This window comes from Strix uralensis, unplaced genomic scaffold, assembly GCF_047716275.1.
Source record: "Strix uralensis isolate ZFMK-TIS-50842 unplaced genomic scaffold, bStrUra1 scaffold_322, whole genome shotgun sequence".
NCBI classification, from domain to species: Eukaryota; Metazoa; Chordata; class Aves; order Strigiformes; family Strigidae; genus Strix; species Strix uralensis.
Window position 1 is genome coordinate 39,982 of NW_027436916.1, and position 18,580 is coordinate 58,561.

Sequence of the window (18,580 nt, forward strand, 5' to 3'; positions counted from 1 at the left end):
GAGAGGAGGAAATGGGAGGAGGAACAGAGAGGATGAGGACAGAGGAGGAAAAGATAGGAGGAAGAGAGAGGTAAAGGAGAGTGGAGGAGGAGAGAGGAGGAACAGAGAGGAGAAAGAGAGTGGAGTAAGAGAGAGGAAAAATAGGAGGAAAAGAGAGGAGGAAGAGAGAGGAGGAAGAGAGAGGAGGAAGAGAGAGGAAGAGGAGAGTGGAGGAAGAGAGTGGAGAAAGAGAGAGGATGTCGCAGTTGAGACGGACACGACAAACATCAGATTGTGTGAAAGCGACCAAAATGGCTGCAAAAGCCCCTTTATTGTTCTAACAAGCTTTTTTATAACCTTCTTCAAAGTAGGTGTTCATACAGGATTGGTTTACTTTAGTAACTAACAGTTCACGATTGGGTGATAGTTTCTCGCCTGAATCGTCAGGACAGTTCTTCTTATCTTAGTTCTCTAATCTTGTTTCCATGGCACTTCTCGGGACTTTCTCGCCTCTCATGGATACACTGGAATTTCTTCAAGGTTAAATTCTTCTTCAGTTAGACTAGAGGCAGACCCGCTGCCTCCCCCGACAATTCCCCCTTTTTGTATTTGTGCTAGAAATATTGCAGAAGCAGTCTTCTGCAGGGCCCTTTGCAGAAGACTGACAAGACATGGCAACATCAAAGCACAGTCACAATTACCAAGATCATGACCCCCACAGTTTTGACCAGAGATATCAACCATCCAGAAAGTCCCCATCCTTTAAACATCCTTGTAAGCCAATCCAATCCGTCCTCTTCTGTTAGACGCCTCACACCATCCTTCAGCTGCTGTATACTTTTAAAAATAGATTCTGAGTGGTCAGACAAATTCATGCAACACATTCCTTCAAAATCTTCACATCCATGTCCTTGCGCTAAAAGCAAAAAGTCAATTGCAGCCCTGTTCTGTAAAGTAGCATGTCTAACACTATCAACATCAGTTAAAAGGCCACTTAAAGCTAAAGAAGTAGCATTAGTCTGTTTGCTAAGCCAACATCCCAACTTATTCAAAGTCGTTAAGGCATTTGCAACACCAACTCCTGGTGCCAATATGGAGGCCGTTATGATCTGGCCTGGATTCCAGAATTCAACGTTATCTCGACAAGAACTTTCAAACCGATGAACGGTCCTTGGGACTCGCTTATGTTTTCGAGTCATATTCAGAATCATTGACACATTTGGTGTTAATAACGTGAGACGTCCGAGGCTACACGGGCCTCCATTCAGTTTAGATGGGACGCCTCCCCAGGCACGATCTCCACAGATTAGAAACACACCAGGAGGTAATGCAAGAGGAACAGCAAAAGATCGTGAGATGTTAGTCGAAGTATAATTGCACCAAGCAGTTGAATTATGATAAGCAGCATTAGTTGCATTCACATTTTGCCCTCTCCGTGTGGTGTTATAGGAGTAATTAAAAAACACACAAGCATCCATTATAACAGAGCCTAGCAACTCTAGCTCTTGGGGTTCTTGCGTAACCTGTGGAAGGTGACTATATACACCATCCCAATTATCTGTACAATTTTTTGAAGAGTTGCAAAGAGAGAAAGCCTGAAGGGTTTGTGGGATTGGCCATGTGTCTACTGGCACTCCCACCAAACAGGTGGAGAATGGATTTTCCGGGTTCGCAGTAGAAAGGCACAAGGTTTCTTGATGTGTCATATTTGCCAAAGTTACCCAGACATTCTGCTTGGGTTGTGGAACTACCCATCCTTCAGCCTGATGCAGGTTCCAGCACAGGCCGAACACACCGAGCAGGAACCCAGCGAGGGCCGGCATCTGTAGAGACACAAGCATAACCCCTGCCCCAGGTTAATAATTCACATGGTCCACTCCACTGGCCAGTAATTAGATCTCTAACATGCACTTTGATGTCTTTTTGCAAATCCTGTTTTGAAAAAAGAGAAGAGAAATGCTGAAAAAGAGGAGGTAAAGAAGAATTATCCCCGTAATGGAGAAAGTTAAGAACATAAACTGCTTTATCTAAACATGCCTGTGGTGGTTCCCCAATCATTCCCCCTTTTTGTTTTTGAAGCTGCCGCTTCAACGTACTATGTGCACGCTCAACAATTGCTTGTCCTGTTGGGGAATGGGGAATTCCTGTAACATGAGTAACACCCCACAAATTAAAAAATGTTTGAACCTTCTGTGAAATGTATGCTGGGCCATTGTCCGTTTTTATTTGGCGTGGTACCCCAAGCATAGAGAAAGCCTTTTGGAAGTGTCGAACTACATCTTTTCCTGTCTCCCCGTTATGTGCTGTTGCTACTAAGGCATGAGAATAAGTATCAATGGAAACATGAACATACTTCTGTCGGCCAAATTCATTTATGTGAGTAACATCACTTTGCCAAATCTGTAAAGCCTGCATACCTCTGGGGTTAGTACCAAAATACACTGGTGTGTGAGTTCCTTGGCAGTCAGGGCAGGCGGCTACAATAGACCGAGCTTCCGCATGAGACAAACCGAACTGCCGTCGTAAAGCTCAATATCCTTGGTGAAAAAATTGATGTGATAATACAGCTTGTTGCTTTATGTTAGGAACAGTATTCAGAGCCATAGCGGAAACAAGAGCATCCGCTCTGGCATTACCTTCTGTATAAAATCCTGGTAAAGTGGTATGACTACGGATGTGCATGATAAAATAAGGTTCTGTCCGTAGTTGAATACTTTTCCAGAGTTCTAAAAGTACATCAAATAGTAATTGATTGTCTGACATGGTCAAAACCACTTTGTCTAGTCTAGAAACTAAGTTAGCTACATATGCTGAGTCAGTTACAATATTTACAGGAACAGAAAAAATAGAAAAAACAACAGCCATTGCACGTAGCTCTACTACTTGTGGAGAACCATTTTGATATACTACTTTGTTGTTCCAGTTGTTGTTTTCATACCATACTACTGCTGCTTTACCTGTTTTTCCTGAGCCATCTGTAAAAACAGTAGGGCCGTTCACTGGTTCTGGGCGGCTTAAATTTTTTTGACCAAATGGTATTTCTCAAGCAAATTTCAGTAGCGGATGTGACGGCAGGTGATATGACACCTGTCCTTGAAAACCCGCCATGGCCGCCTGTAGTTCATAATTATTTGCCAAGCACCATTCAAAATACCAATTCTGAACAGGTAAAACAATCTTAGCTGGGTCACGCCCTGTTAGTTCTGTACATCGTTTTCTGGCTTTTATGATTACATCAGCAATAAGCTCAAACAGTCCAGGAGCAGTTTTTCGTGGTCGGAATGACAGAAACATCCATTCTAGAATGTGCAGTGGGTCATCCCACTCAGAATTCCACTGCACCAAAGCACCAAATGGTACAGTTTTGTCAATTAGTACAAAGAGTTGCACCAATTGAGACAGATCTATTCGAGAAACAAATTTCTCATGTATAGATCATTCCACCATGTGAATTACCTTTAATGCTTCCTCAGTTAATACTCTGGGTTCTGTTGGATCATTGGAATTTTTTAATAATTCCAATAAAGGTTGCAGTTGTGAATTGGTCAGTCCGAGATAGGGTCTAATCCAATTCAGAGATCCCATTAACTTCTGTACATCATTAAGGGTTTTAACTTCAAGGTTAAGTTTCACAGGTTGAGGCATTACCTGCCTACCTGTGACTGTTAGTCCTAAATACTTACAGGGTTCTACTTTCTGCACCTTTTCGGGGGCGATAACTAATCCATATTGTTGTAACGAATCTCTGGCTAAATTCTCCATGTCATTCAACTGCTCCTTGTTTGATGCTAACAGGATGTCATCCATGTAATGGTAACAATAACTGGTAGGGAATCTTTCCCTTACAGGTGACAAAGCTTGTGCCACAAACCATTGACAAATTGTTGGTGAATTTTTCATGCCCTGCGGCAGAACTTTCCATTGATATCTTTTTGCAGGTTCTGCATGATTGACAGAAGGCACAGAGAATGCAAATTTTTCTCTGTCTTGAAAGGCTAATGGTATTGTAAAAAAACAATCCTTGAGATCCATGACAATGATTTCCCAATCTTGAGGGATCATGGCCGGTGAAGGCATGCCTGGTTGTAGAGCCCCCATCGTGGCCATGACAGCATTGATCTGCCGCAGGTCATGCAAAAATCGCCATTTTCCTGATTTCTTTTTTATCACAAACACTGGAGTATTCCAGGGGCTCTGAGAGGGTTCAATGTGTCCAGCAGCTAGCTGTTCTGCCACCAATTCTTGCAGGGCCTTTAATTTCTCCATTGGTAGGGGCCACTGATCCACCCACACAGGGTTATTCGTTAACCAAGTTAAAACAAGCGTGGGTTGCCTAACACCCTGCAGCACAGTGGCCCCCGTTAAAAATCCGTAGTAATCTTCACCCCCCACTGTGACAAGCAATCTCTCCCCCATAGATTGAGGGGAGCTGCTGTCACATATGGTTTAACGACTGCTTGTTGGCCCTCAGGATTGGTGATCAGAATTGCCGTAGCTGCTGTTCTTGCTCGTGCGGAGCCTCCCAGCCCCACTACCCCTGTGTCCACATCCTCTGTTGGCCAGGTGGATGGCCACAGATAGTTAGAAATAATAGTCACATCGGCGCCCGTATCTAGGAGCCCCGCAAGCCTTACTGTAGTCGGTGAATGTCCATGATTTGACAGCGTGCACGTCATATGTGGTCGAGATGATGAGACAGTCTGAGACCAGCACACTTGAGGGGGTCCTGTAGAACCGAAGCCTCCATCACCTCGCAGTCGCTGTTCTGCTTTTGGGACACAACTCAAAAAAGGAACAAGTTGAGCAATGAGAGTGCCTTTTGGAATCGTTACAGGTGGATAAGGAGTAGAAATCATAGCACAAATTTGTTCAGTAAAATCAGCATCAATAATTCCTACATGCACAATTAATCCATTCGAAGTGCTACTAGATCTTCCAACCAAAAGGGCACTTAGACCTCGTAATTCCATTGTCTTTCTCAATGCGGTGAGTCCCTCCTGTTGAGATTGTTCCAATATAATAGGGGGCCAAGTGGCCTGCAGTTGAGTATTACTAAATGGCCCTTCACTAAGCAAAGTATCCTCTCTAATGTCTAGTCTTGGGTCATCCTGTGGTAGTCGTAAATTATTCTGCGCGGCTGCACGTGCCATCTGCCTCCAAGTAGATTGAAACGCTTGTAATTGTACTGGCTGAAACAGCACTTGTGCGAGATGTGTAACATGATATGGACACAGCAAATCTGTGCGGATTATTTGAATAAGTTGCATCACCTCAGGAGAATTGATTCCAAATTTCTGTGCTTTATTCTGCAAATCCTGCACCACCTTCCAACTGATCGGATTGTGCTCATCATGCTCATTTGTGCCTGCAACAGCTTTATAAACAGGGAATGCACCATAAGCCTCTGCTGCTATATCTACAGGCTTTGGACATGCCGGGGTTGGAGAGTATGGGCTGAGGCGTTCAACCAGATCCCAGTTGCCAGCCTCAGCAGCATACTTTCTAACTCCCTCCCAAAATCGATCAGGGGACCTTGGAATTACAGTTACTGTGGATGGAGGGAGAGTCCATGGCTGGGCTTTCTTCACCATGGGTTTATCTGTGATATGTAGAGTTTGTAAAGCCGTGGTTAAAGCTTCTTCTCCCTCACTTTCATTTTCGCTCTCGCTCTCTGGCTCTGTGTTACCCGCCCTATTTTCCTCCTCGGGGGGGGCTGATGGAATCACCCCTTCTGCTGCTGCGCCGCTAGGGGCCGCCGCTGCACCGCTAGATGGGGGGGGCTCCTCATCGCCCCGCAAAATATTTAATGGTGGAGGAGGAGGAGGTGGGCGAGGGCGCGATCTGCTTTTGCCCGTGAGGGGTTTCCTGCCTGCTATTCCTGAGGCTGAGGTATCCACTGCCTTTGTCCCTTTGCCACAGTCCTCCCCGTCATTGTCTTCAGGTCGAATGTCTGTTAGTTTCCCATCAGAGGCCTCACGCTCTATCTTCCATTCCTTTAAGGTTTCACTCAATAAGCGCCATGTGGTTGCCAACTCACATGCCTCTTTTTGTCCTTTAGAGACCTCATCCAATATTTTCAATCCTACTGCTTGCCATGCACTCACACTGAATGCAGTAACTGTTGTGGCTTCAAAGCCTTGCATCTTACTCCATAGCAAAATCTTTTTCAGGCTTTGTTCTGAGGTTTTAACCCCCTTTCTTTTTAATAGGGCTTTCCAGGTAGACAAAATTGTCTCCTCTTCCTTTGTTAATGACTGCCCCATAATTACAGTCCCGTTCCCGGTGGCTCACCTTTTTAGGTGTCGAAATTCAGGTCCGGACCAGGCAGATTCCCTCTGCTCTCAGCTACACCGGGCTCCGTCTCCGCGGCTCTTCCCGCCGCCGTTATAATTCTACTTTAAATGACCACTTTGCTCTAATCACGTTGCTCTAATCAATCACGTCGCTCTAATTTATCACGTCGCTCTAATTTATCACACCGGGGTCACCATTTGTCGCAGTTGAGACGGACACGACAAACATCAGATTGTGTGAAAGCGACCAAAATGGCTGCAAAAGCCCCTTTATTGTTCTAACAAGCTTTTTTATAACCTTCTTCAAAGTAGGTGTTCATACAGGATTGGTTTACTTTAGTAACTAACAGTTCACGATTGGGTGATAGTTTCTCGCCTGAATCGTCAGGACAGTTCTTCTTATCTTAGTTCTCTAATCTTGTTTCCATGGCACTTCTCGGGACTTTCTCGCCTCTCATGGATACACTGGAATTTCTTCAAGGTTAAATTCTTCTTCAGTTAGACTAGAGGCAGACCCGCTGCCTCCCCCGACAAGAGGAGGAAGAGAGAGGAAAATTACAGAGGAGGAAAAGAGAGGAGTAAGAGAGAGGAGGAAGAGAGAGGACGAAAAGAGAGAAGGAAGAGAGAGGAAGAGGAGAGAGGAGGAAGAGAGAGGAGGAAAACGGAGGAGGAACAGAGAGGACGAGGACAGAGGAGGAAGAGAGAGGAGGAAGAGAGAGGAGGAAGAGAGAGGTAAATGAGAAAGGAGGAGGAGAGAGGAGGAAGAGAGAGTAGGAAGAGAGAGGAGGAAGATAGAGGAAGAGGAGTGTGCAGGAAGAGAGTAGGAAGAGAGAGGGAGAGGAGAGAGTAGAAAGAGAGAGGAGGAAAAGGGAGGAGGAACACAGAGAAAGAGGAGAGAGGAGGAAGAGAGAGGAGGAAGAGAGAGGAAGAGGAGAGAGAAGGAGGAGAGAGGAGGAAGAGAGAGGAGGAAGAGAGTGGAGGAAGAGAGAGAAGGAAGAGAGAGGAAGAGAAGAGAGGAGGAAGACAGAGGAGGAAAAGGGAGGAGGAACAGAGAGGAAGAGGAGAGAGGAGGAAGAGAGAGGAAAATGAGAGAGGAGGAAGAGAGAGGAGGAAGAGAGAGGAGAGAGGAGGAACAGAGAGGAGGAAAAGGGAGGAGGAATAGAGAGGAAGAGGAGAGAGGAGGAAGAGAGAGGAGGAAGAGAGAGGAAGAGGAGAGAGAAGGAGGAGAGAGGTGGAGGAGAGAGGAGGAGGAGAGAGGAAGATGAGAGAGGAGGAAGAGAGAGGAGGAAGAGAGCGGAAGAGGAGGGACGACGAGGAGAGAGGAGGAAGAGAGAGGACGAAGAGAGAGGAAGAAGAGAGAGAAGGAAGAGAAAGGAAGAGGAGAGATAAGGAAGAGAGAGGAGGAAAAGGGAGGAGGAAGAGAGAGGAAGAGGAGAGAGTAGGAAGAGAGAGGAGGAAGAGAGGAAAATGAGAGAGGAGGAAGAAAGACGAAAAGGAGAGAGGAGGAAGTGGTGGAGGAAAAGAGAGGAAGAAGAGAGAGGAGGAAGAGAGAGGAGGAAGAAAGAGGAAAATTACAGAGGAGGAAAAGAGAGGAGGAAGAGAGAGGAGGAAGAGAGAAGAGGAAGAGAGAGAAGGAAGAAAGAGGAAGAGGAGAGAGGAGGAAGAGAGAGTAGGAAAAGGGAGGAGGAACAGAGAGGACGATGACAGAGGAGGAAGAGAGAGGAGGAAGAGAGAGGAGGAAGAGAGAGGTAAAGGAGAGAGGAGGAGGAGAGAGGAGGAAGAGAGAGGAGGTAGAGAGAGGAGGAACATAGAGGAAGAGGAGAGTGGAGGAAGAGAGAGGAGGAGGAGAGAGGGAGAGGAGAGAGGAGAAAGAGAGAGGAGGAGAAGGGAGGAGGAACAGAGTGGAAGAGGAGAGAGGAGGAAGAGAGAGGAGGAAGAGAGAGGAAGAGGAGAGAGGAGGAAGACAGAGGAGGAAGAGAGAGGAAGAGGAGAGAGAAGGAGGAGAGAGGTGGAAGAGAGAGAAAGAAGAGAGAGGAGGAAGAGAGAGAAGGAAGAGAGAGGAAGAGGAGAGAGAAGGAAGAGAGAGGAGGAAAAGGGAGGAGGAACAGAGAGGAAGAGGAGAGAGGAGGAAGAGAGAGGAGGAAGAGAGAGGAGGCAGAGAGAGGAAAAGGAGAGAGGAGGAGGAGAGAGGAGGAAGAGAGAGGAAAAGGAGAGAGAAGGAATACAGAGGAGAAAGAGCGAGGAGGAATAGAGAGAAGGAGGAGAGAGGAGGAAAAGAGAGGAGGAAGAGAAAGGAGGAAGAGAGAGGAGGAAAAGAGAGGAGGAAGAGTGAAGAAGAGGAGAGAGGAGGAAGAGAGAGGAGGAAGAGAGAGGAGGAAGAGTGAGGAAGAGGAGAAAGGAGGAAGAGAGGGGAAAAGGAGAGAGGAGGAATACAGAGCAGAAAGAGAGGAGGAAGAGAAAGAAAGAGGAGAGAGGAGGAAAAGCGAGGAGGAAGAGAAAGGAGGAAGAGAGAGGAGGAAGAGAGAGAAAGAGGAGAGAGGAGGAAGAGAAAGGAGGAAGAAAGCGGAAAAGAAGAGAGGAGGAGGAGAGAGGAGGAGGAGAGACGATTGGGAGAGTGTAGGCAAAGAGAGGAGGAAGAGAGAGGAGGTAGAGAGAGGAAGAGGACAGAGGAGGCAGAGAGATGAGGAAAAGAGAGGAGGAAGAGAGAGGAGAAAGAGAGAGGACGAGGACAGAGGAGGAAGAGAGAGGAGGAATAGAGAGGAAGAGGAGAGAGTAGGAAGAGAGATGAGGAAAAGTGAGGAGGAAGAGAGAGGAGGAAGAGAGAGGAGGAAAGGAGAGGAGGAAGAGAGAGGAAAAATACAGAGGAGGAAAAGAGAGGAGGAAGAGAGAGGAGGAACAGAGAGGAGGAAGAGAGAGGAGGAAGAGAGAGGAGGAAGAGAGAGGAGGAAGAGAGAGGAGGAAGAGAGAGGAAAAGGAGAGAGGAGGAAGTGGTTGAGGAAAAGAGTGGAGGAAGAGGGGTGGAAGAGAGGAGGAAGAGAGAGGAGGAAGACAGAGGCGGAAGAGAGAGGAAGAGGAGAGTGGAGGAAGAGAGAGGAGGAAGAGAGAGAAGTAAGAGAGAGGAAAAATAGAAAAAGAGAGGAGGAATAGAGAGAAGGAAGAGAGAGGAGGAAGAGAGAGAAAAAATAGTAGGACAAGAGAGGAGGAAGAGAGAGGAGGAAGAGAGAGGAGGAAGAGAGAGAAGGAAGATAAGGAAGAGGAAAGAAGAGGAAGAGAGAGGAGGAAAAGAGAGGAGGAACAGAGAGGAAGAGGAGAGAGGAGGAAGAGAGAGGAGGAAGAGATAGGCAGAAGAGAGAAGAGGAAGAGAGATGAGGAAGAGAGACGAAAAGGATAGAGGAGGAGGTGAGAGGAGAAAGAGAGAGGAAAAGGAGAGAGGAGGAGGAGAGAGGAGTAAGGGAGGGGAAGATTAGAGAGGAGGAAGAGAGATGAAGAGGAGAATGGAGGAAGAGAGAGGAGGAAGAGAGAGGAGTAAGAGAGAGGAAAAATAGGAGGAAAAGAGAGGAGGAAGAGAGAGGAAGAGGAGAGTGGAGGAAGAGAGAGGAGGAAGAGAGAGGAGGAAGAGAGAGGAGGACGAGAGAGGAGGAAGAGAGAGGAAAAACAGGAGGAAAAGAGAGGAGGAAGAGAGAGGAGGAAGAGAGAGGAGGAAGAGAGAGGAAAAATAGAAGGAAAAGAGAGGAGGAAGAGAGAGGAGGAACAGAGAGGAAGAGGAGAGTGGAGGAAGAGAGAGGAGGAAGAGAGAGGAAAAACAGGAGGAAGAGAGAGGAGGAAGAGAGAGGAAGAGGAGAGAGGAGGAAGAGAGAGGAGGAAGAGTGAGGAAGAGGAGAAAGGAGGAAGAGAGAGGAAAAGGAGAGAGAAGGAATACAGAGGAGAAAGAGCGAGGAGGAATAGAGAGAAGGAGGAAAGAGGAGGAAAAGAGAGGAGGAAGAGAAAGGAGGAAGAGAGAGGAGGAACAGAGAGGAGGAAGAGTGAAGAAGAGGAGAGAGGAGGAAGAGAGAGGAGGAAGAGACAGGAGGAAGAGTGAGGAAGAGGAGAAAGGAGGAAGAGAGAGGAAAAGGAGAGAGGAGGAATACAGAGCAGAAAGAGAGAGGAGGAAGAGAGAGAAGGAGGAGAGAGGAGAAAAAGTGAGGAGGAAGAGAAAGGAGGAAGAGAGAGGAGGAAGAGTGAAGAAGAGGAGAGAGGAGGAGGAGAGAGGAGGAGGAGAGAGGATTGGGAGAGAGTAGGCAAAGAGAGGAGGAAGATAGAGGAGGAAGAGAGAGGAAAAATAGGAGGAAAAGAGAGGAGGAAGAGAGAGGAGTAAGAGAGAGGAAAAATAGGAGGAAAAGAGAGGAGGAAGAGAGAGGAGGAACAGAGAGGAGGAACAGAGAGGAAGAGGAGAGTGGAGGAAGAGAGAGGAGGAAGAGAGAGGAGGAAGAGAGAGGAGGAAGAGAGAGGAAAAACAGGAGGAAGAGAGAGGAAAATGAGAGAGGAGGAAGTAGGAAAATGAGAGAAGGAGGAGAGAGGTGGAAGAGAGAGGAGGAAGAGAGATGAGGAAGAGACAGAAGGAAGAGAGAGGAAGAGGAGAGAGGAGGAAGAGAGAGGAGGAAGAGTGAGGAGGCAGAGAGAGGAAAAGGAGAGAGGAGGAGGAGAGAAGAAGAGGAGAGAGGAGGAAGAGAGAGGAGGAAAAGGGAGGAGGAACAGAGAGGATGAGGACAGCGGATGAAGAGATAGGAGGAAGAGAGAGGTAAAGGAGAGTGGAGGAGGAGAGAGGAGGAACAGAGAGGAGGAAGAGAGGAGAAAGAGAGGAGGAAGAGAGAGGAGGAAGAGAGTGGAGTAAGAGAGAGGAAAAATAGGAGGAAAAGAGAGGAGGAAGAGAGAGGAGGAAGAGAAAGGAGGAAGAGAGAGGAAGAGAAGAGTGGAGGAAGAGAGTGGAGAAAGAGAGAGGAGGAAGAGAGAGGAAAATTACAGAGGAGGAAAAGAGAGGAGTAAGAGAGAGGAGGAAGAGAGAGGACGAAGAGAGAGAAGGAAGAGAGAGGAAGAGGAGAGAGGAGGAAGAGAGAGGAGGAAAACGAGGGAGGAACAGAGAGGACGAGGACAGAGGAGGAAGAGAAAGGAGGAAGAGACAGGAGAAAGAGAGAGGTAAATGAGAGAGGAGGAGGAGAGAAGAGGAAGAGAGAGTAGGAAGAGAGAGGAGGAAGATAGAAGAAGAGGAGTGTGCAGGAAGAGAGTAGGAAGAGAGAGGGAGAGGAGAGAGTAGAAAGAGAGAGGAGGAAAAGGGAGGAGGAACAGAGAGGAAGAGGAGAGAGGAGGAAGAGAGAGGAGGAAGAGAGAGGAAGAGGAGAAAGAAGGAGAAGAGAGGAGGAAGAGAGAGGAGGAAGAGAGTGGAGGAAGAGAGAGAAGGAAGAGAGAGGAAGAGGAGAGAGGAGGAAGACAGAGAAGGAAAAGGGAGGAGGAACAGAGAGGAAGAGGAGAGAGAAGGAAGAGAGAGGAGGAAGAGAGAGGAAGAGGAGAGAGAAGGAGGAGAGAGGTGGAGGAGAGAGGAGGAAGAGAGAGGAAGATGAGAGAGGAGGAAGAGAGAGGAGGAAGAGAGCGGAAGAGGAGGGACGACGAGGAGAGAGGAGGAAGAGAGAGGACGAAGAGAGAGGAGGAAGAGAGAGAAGGAAGAGAGAGGAAGAGGAGAGATAAGGAAGAGAGAGGAGGAAAAGGGAGGAGGAAGAGAGAGGAAGAGGAGAGAGTAGGAAGAGAGAGAAGGAAGAGAGGAAAATTACAGAGGAAGAAGAGAGAGGAAAAGGAGAGAGGAGGAAGTGGTGGAGGAAAAGAGAGGAGGAAGAGAGAGGAGGAAGAGAGAGGAGGAAGAAAGAGGAAAATTACAGAGGAGGAAAAGAGAGGAGGAAGAGAGAGGAGGAAGAGAGAGGAGGAAGAGAGAGGAGGAAGAGAGAGAAGGAAGAGAGAGGAAGAGGAGAGAGGAGGAAGAGAGAGGAGGAAGAGAGAGGAGGAAGAGAGAGGAGGAAGAGAGAGGAGGAAGAGAGAGGAGGAAGAGAGAGGAGGAAGAGAGAGGAGGAAGAGAGAGGAGGAAGAGAGAGGAGGAAGAGAGAGGAGGAAGAGAGAGGAAGAGGAGAGAGAAGGAAGAGAGAGGAAGAAGAGTGAGGAAGAGGAGAAAGGAGGAGGAGAGAGGAAAAGAAGAGAGGAGGAGGAGAGAGGAGGAGGAGAGAGGATTGGGAGAGAGTAGGAAAAGAGAGGAGGAAGAGAGAGGAGGAAGAGAGAGGAAGAGGAGAGAGTAGGAAGAGAGAGGAGAAAGAGAGGAAAATGAGAGAGGAGAAAGAGAGAGGAAAAGGAGAGAGGACGAAGAGGTGGAGGAAGAGAGAGGAGGAAGAGAGAGGAAGAAGAGAGAGGAAAATTGCAGAGGAGGAAAAGAGAGGAGTAAGAGAGAGGAGGAAGAGAGAGGAGGAAGAGAGAGAAGGAAGAGAGAGGAAGAGGAGAGAGGAGGAAGAGAGAGGAGGAAAAGGGAGGAGGAACAGAGAGGACGAGGACAGAGGAGGAAGAGAGAGAAGGAAGAGAGAGGAGGAAGAGAGAGGTAAAGGAGAGAGGAGGAGGAGAGAGGAGGAAGAGAGAAGAGGAAGAGAGAGGAGGAAGAGTGAGGAAGAGGAGAGTGGAGGAAGAGAGGAGGAAGAGAGAGGGAGAGGAGAGAGGAGAAAGAGAGAGGAGGAAATGGGAGGAGGAACAGAGAGGAAGAGGAGAGAGGAGGAAGAGAGAGGAAGAAGAGAGAGGAAGAGGAGAGAGGAGGAAGAGAGAGGAGGAAGAGAGCGGAAGAGGAGGGAGGACGAGGAGAGAGGAGGAAGAGAGAGGAGGAAGAGAGAGGAGGAAGAGAGAGAGGAAGAGAGAGGAAGAGGAGAGAGAAGGAAGAGAGAGGAGGAAAAGGGAGGAGGAAGAGAGAGGAAGAGGACAGAGCAGGAAGAGATAGGAGGAAGAGAGTGGTAGAGGAGAGAGGAGGAGAAGAGAGGAGGAAGAGAGAGGAGGAAGAGAGAGAAGGAAGAGAGAGGAAGAAGAGAGAGAAAGAAGAGAGAGGAGGAAAAGGGAGGAGGAACAGAGAGGAAGAGGAGAGAGGAGGAAGAGAGAGGAGGAAGAGAGAGGAGGCAGAGAGAGGAAAAGGAGAGAGGAGGAGGAGAGAGGAGGAAGAGAGAGTAGGAAGAGAGAGGAGGAAGAAAGAGGAAGAGGAGAGAGGAGGAAGAGAGAGGAAGAAGAGTGAGGAAGAGGAGAAAGGAGGAGGAGAGAGGAAAAGAAGAGAGGAGGAGAAGAGAGGAGGAGGAGAGAGGATTGGGAGAGAGTAGGAAAAGAGAGGAGGAAGAGAGAGGAGGAAGAGAGAGGAAGAGGATAGAGGAGGCAGAGAGATGAGGAAAATACAGCAGGAAGAGAGAGGAGAAAGAGAGAGGACGAGGAGAGAGGAGGAAGAGAGAGGAAGAGGAGAGAGAATGAGGAGAGAGGAGGAAGAGAGAGGAGGAAGAGAGAGAAGGAAAAGAGAGGAAGAGGAGAGAGGAGGAAGACAGAGGAGGAAGAGAGAGAAGGAGGAGAGAGGTGGAATAGAGAGGAGGAAGAGAGAGGAGGAAGAGAGAGAAGGAAGAGAGAGGAAGAGGAGAGAGAAGGAAGAGAGAGGAGGAAAAGGGAGGAGGAACAGAGAGGAAGAGGAGAGAGGAGGAAGAGAGAGGAGGTGGAGAGAGGAAAAGGAGAGAGGAGGAGGACAGAGGAGGAAGAGAGAGTAGGAAGAGAGAGGAGGAAGAGAGAGGAGGAAAAGATAGGAAGAGGAGAGAGGAGGAAGAGAGCGGAAGAAGAGTGAGGAAGAGGAGAAAGGAGGAGTAGAGAGGAAAAGAAAAGAGGAGGAGGAGAGAGGAGGAGAAGAGAGGATTGGGAGAGAGTAGGAAAAGAGAGGAGGAAGAGAGAGGAGGAAGAGAGAGGAAGAGGATAGAGGAGGCAGAGAGATGAGGAAAATACAGCAGGAAGAGAGAGGAGAAAGAGAGGACGAGGAGAGAGGAGGAAGAGAGAGGAGGAAGAGAGAGGAAGAGGAGAGAGTAGGAAGAGAGAGGAGGAAGAGAGGAAAATGAGAGAGGAGGAAGAGAGAGAAAAAGGAGAGAGGACGAAGAGGTGGAGGAAGAGAGAGGAGGAAGAGAGAGGAGGAAGAGAGAGGAAAATTGCAGAGGAGGAAAAGAGAAGAGTAAGAGAGAGGAGGAAGAGAGAGGAGGAAGAGAGAGAAGGAAGAGAGAGGAAGAGGAGAGAGGAGGAAGAGAGAGGAGGAAAAGGGAGGAGGAACAGAGAGGACGATGACAGAGGAGGAAGAGAGAGGAGGAAGAGAGAGGAGAAAGAGAGAGGTAAAGGAGAGAGGAGGAGGAGAGAGGAGGAAGAGAGAGGAGGAAGAGAGAGGAGGAAGACAGAGGAAGAGAAGAGTGGAGGAAGACAGAGGAGGAAGAGAGAGGGAGAGGGGAGAGGAGAAAGAGAGAGGAGGAGAAGGGAGGAGGAACAGAGAGGAAGAGGAGAGAGGAGGAAGAGAGAGGAGGAAGAGAGAGGAAGAGGAGAGAGAATGAGGAGAGAGGAGGAAGAGAGAGGAGGAAGAGAGAGGAAAAGGAGAGAGGAGGAGGAGAGAGGAGGAAGAGAGAGTAGGAAGAGAGAGGAGGAAGAGAGTGGAGGAAGAGAGAGGAAGAGGAGAGAGGAGGAAGAGAGAGGAAGTAGAGTGAGGAAGAGGAGAAAGGAGGAGGAGAGAGGAAAAGAAGAGAGGAGGAGGAGAGAGGAGGCGGCGAGAGGATTGGGAGAGAGTAGGAAAAGAGAGGAGGAAGAGAGAGGAGGAAGAGAGAGGAAGAGGATAGACGAGGCAGAGAGATGAGGAAAATACAGCAGGAAGAGAGAGGAGAAAGAGAGAGGACGAGGAGAGAGGAGGAAGAGAGAGGAGGAAGAAAGAGGAAGAGGAGAGAGTAGCAAGAGAGAGGAGGAAGAGAGAAAAATGAGAGAGGAGGAAGAAAGAGGAAAAGGAGAGAGGACGAGGAGAGAGGAGGAAGAGAGAGGAGGAAGAGAGAGGAAAATTGCAGAGAAGGAAAAGAGAGGAGTAAGAGAGAGGAGGAAGAGAGAGGAGGAAGAGAGAGAAGGAAGAGAGAGGAAGAGGAGAGAGGAGGAAGAGAGAGGAGGAAAAGGGAGGAGGAACAGAGAGGACGAGGACAGAGGAGGAAGAGAGAGGAGGAAGAGAGAGGAGGAAGAGAGAGGTAAAGGAGAGAAGAGGAGGAGAGAGGAGGAAGAGAGAGGAGGAAGAGAGAGGAGGAAGAGTGAGGAAGAGGAGAGTGGAGGAACAGAGGAGGAAGAGAGAGAGAGAGGAGAGAGGAGAAAGAGAGAGGAGGAAAAGGGAGGAGGAACAGAGAGGAAGAGGACAGAGGAGGAAGAGAGAGGAGGAAGAGAGAGGAGGAAGAGAGAGGTAAAGGAGAGAGGAGGAGGAGAGAGGAGGAAGAGAGAAGAGGAAGAGAGAGGAGGAAGAGTGAGGAAGAGGAGAGTGGAGGAAGAGAAGAGGAAGAGAGAAGAAGAGGAGAGAGGAGTAAGAGAGAGGAGGAAGAGAGCGGAAGAGGAGGCAGGACGAGGAGAGAGGAGGAAGAGAGAGGAGGAAGAGAGAGGAGGAAGAGAGAGAGGAAGAGAGAGGAAGAGGAGAGAGAAGGAAGAGAGAGGAGGAAAAGGGAGGAGGAAGAGAGAGGAAGAGGAGAGAGTAGGAAGAGAGAGGATGAAGAGAGGAAAATGAGAGAGGAGGAAAAGAGAGGAAAAGGAGAGAGGAGGAAGTGGTGGAGGAAAAGAGAGGAGAAAGAGAGAGGAGGAAGAGAGAGGAGGAAGAGAAAGGAGGAAGAGACAGGAAGAGAAGGGAGGACGAGGAGAGAGGAGGAAGAGAGAGGAGGAAGAGAGAGGAAGAGGAGAGAGGAGAAAGAGAGAGGAGGAAGAGAGAGGAGGAAGAGAGAGGAGGAAGAGAGAGGAAAAGGAGAGAGGAGAAGGAGAGAGAAGGAAGAGAGTGGAGGAAGAGAGAGGAGGAAGAGAGAGGAGGAAGAGAGAGGAGGAAGAGAGAGGAAGAGGAGAGAGGAGGAAGAGAGAGGAAGAAGAGTGAGGAAGAGGAGAAAGGAGGAGGAGAGAGGAGGAAGAGAGAGGAAGAGGAGAAAGGAGGAAGAAAGAAGAAAAGAAGAGAAGAGGAGGAGAGAGGAGGAGGAGAGAGGATTGAGAGAGAGTAGGAAGAGAGAGGAGGAAAAGAGAGGAGGAAGAGAGAGGAAGAGGACAGAGGAGGCAGAGAGATGAGGATAATACAGGAGGAAGAGAGAGGAGAAAGAGAGAGGACGAGGAGAGAGGAGAAAGAGAGAGGAAGAGAAGAGAGTAGGAAAAGGTGGACGAAAAGAGAGGAGGAAGAGAGAGAAAGAAGAGAGAGGAAGAGGAGAGAGGAGGAAGAGACAGGAGTAAAAGGGAGGAGGAACAGAGAGGTCGAGGACAGAGGAGGAAGAGAGAGGAGGAAGACAGAGGAGGAAGAGAGAGGTAAAGGAGAGAGGAGGAGGAGAGAGGAGGAAGAGAGTGGAGGAAGAGAGAGGGAGAGGAGAGAGGAGAAAGAGAGAGGAGGAAAATGGAGGAGGAACAGAGAGGAAGAGGAGAGAGGAGGAAGAGAGAGGAGGAAGAGAGAGGAGAGAGAAGGAACAGAGAGGAGGAGAAGGGAGGAGGAACAGAGAGGAAGAGGAGAGAGGAGGAAGAGAGAGGAGGAAGAGAGCGGAAGAGGAGGGAGGACGAGGAGAGAGGAGGAAGAGAGAGGAGGAAGAGAGAGGAGTAAGAAAGAGAAGGAAGAGAGAGGAAGAGGAGAGAGAAGGAAGAGAGAGGAGGAAAAGGGAGGAGGAACAGAGAGGAAGAAGAAAGAGGAGAAAGAGAGAGGAGGAAGAGAGAGGAGGAAGAGAGAGGAGGAAGAGAGAGGAGGAAGAGAGAGGAGGAAGAGAGAGGAGGAAGAGAGAGGAAGAGGAGACAGGAGGAAGAGAGAGGAAAATGAGAGAGGAGGAAGAGAGAGGAAAAGGAGAGAGGAGGAAGTGGTGTAGTAAAAGAGAGGAGGAAGACAGGAGGAAGAGATGAGGAAGAGAGAGGAGGAAGAGAGAGGCGGAAGAGAGAGGAAGAGGAGAGAGAAGGAAGAGAGAGGAGGAAAAGGGAGGAGGAACAGAGAGGAAGAAGAGAGAGGAGAAAGAGAGAGGAGGAAGAGAGAGGCGGAAGAGAGAGGAAAAGGAGAGAGGAGGAGGAGAGAGGAGAAAGAGAGAGGAGGAAGAGAGAGGAGGAAGAGAGAGGAGGAAGAGAGAGGAGGAAGAGAGAGGAGGAAGAGAGAGGAGGAAGAGAGAGGAAGAGGAGAGAGGAGGAAGAGAGAGGAAAATGAGAGAGGAGGAAGAGAGAGGAAAAGGAGAGAGGAAGTGGTGTAGTAAAAGAGAGGAGGAAGAGAGGAGGAAGAGATGAGGAAGAGAGAGGAGGAAGAGAGAGTAAGAGGAGAGTGGAGGAAGAGAGAGGAGTTAGAGAGAGGAAAAATAGGAGGAAAAGAGAGGAGGAAGAGAGAGGAGGAAGAGAGAGGAGGAAGAGAGAGGAGGAAGAGAGAGGAAAAATAGGAGGAAAAAAGAGGAGGAAGAAAGAGGAGGAAGAGAGAGAAGGAAGAGAGAAGAGGAAGAGAGAGAAGGAAGAGATAGGAAGAGGAGACAGGAGGAAGAGAGAGGAGGAAAAGGGAGGAGGAACAGAGATGAAGAGGAGAGAGGAGGAGGAGAGAGGAGGAAGAGAGACGAGGAAGAGAGAGGAGAAAGAGAGAAGTGGAAGAGAGAGGAAAAATAGGAGTATAAGAAAGGAGGAAGAGATAGGAAGAGGAGAGTGGAGGAAGAGAGAGGAGGAAGAGAGAGAGAGAGGAGAGAGGATGAAGAGAGAGGTGGAAAAGGGAGGAGGAACAGAGAGGAAAAGGAGAGAGGAGGAAGAGAGAGGAGGAAGAGAGAGGAAGAGGAGAGAGGAGGAGGAGAGAGGAGGAAGAGAGAGGAGGAAGAGAGAGGAGGAAGAGAGAGGAAAAGGGGAGAGGAGGAAGAGAGAGGAGGAAGAGAGAGAAGGAAGAGAGAGAAGGAAGAGAGAGGAAGAGGAGAGAGGAGGAAGAGAGAGGAGGAAAAGGGACGAGGAACAGAGAGAAAGAGGAGAGAGGAGGATGAGAAAGGAGGAAGAGAGAGGAAAACTAGAGAGAAGGAAGTGGTGGAGGAAAAGAGAGGAGGAAGAGAGGAGAAAGA

At 48.7% G+C, this 18,580-nt stretch overlaps 1 protein-coding gene across 1 annotated transcript; it reads right to left on the reverse strand.

Annotated features, from left to right (window-relative positions):
• Positions 1 to 290: 290 nt before the first annotated feature.
• LOC141938814 (syncytin-2-like) lies at positions 291 to 4,707 on the reverse strand. The gene is made up of 2 exons (XM_074857825.1): positions 4,614 to 4,707; positions 291 to 1,802 (listed from the first exon to the last, which is right to left on the reverse strand). The coding sequence occupies exons 1-2, from the start codon at positions 4,653 to 4,655 to the stop codon at positions 660 to 662; spliced, it is 1,185 nt and encodes a 394-aa protein (XP_074713926.1). The 5' UTR covers positions 4,656 to 4,707; the 3' UTR covers positions 291 to 659.
• Between the last annotated feature and the right edge of the window lie 13,873 nt (positions 4,708 to 18,580).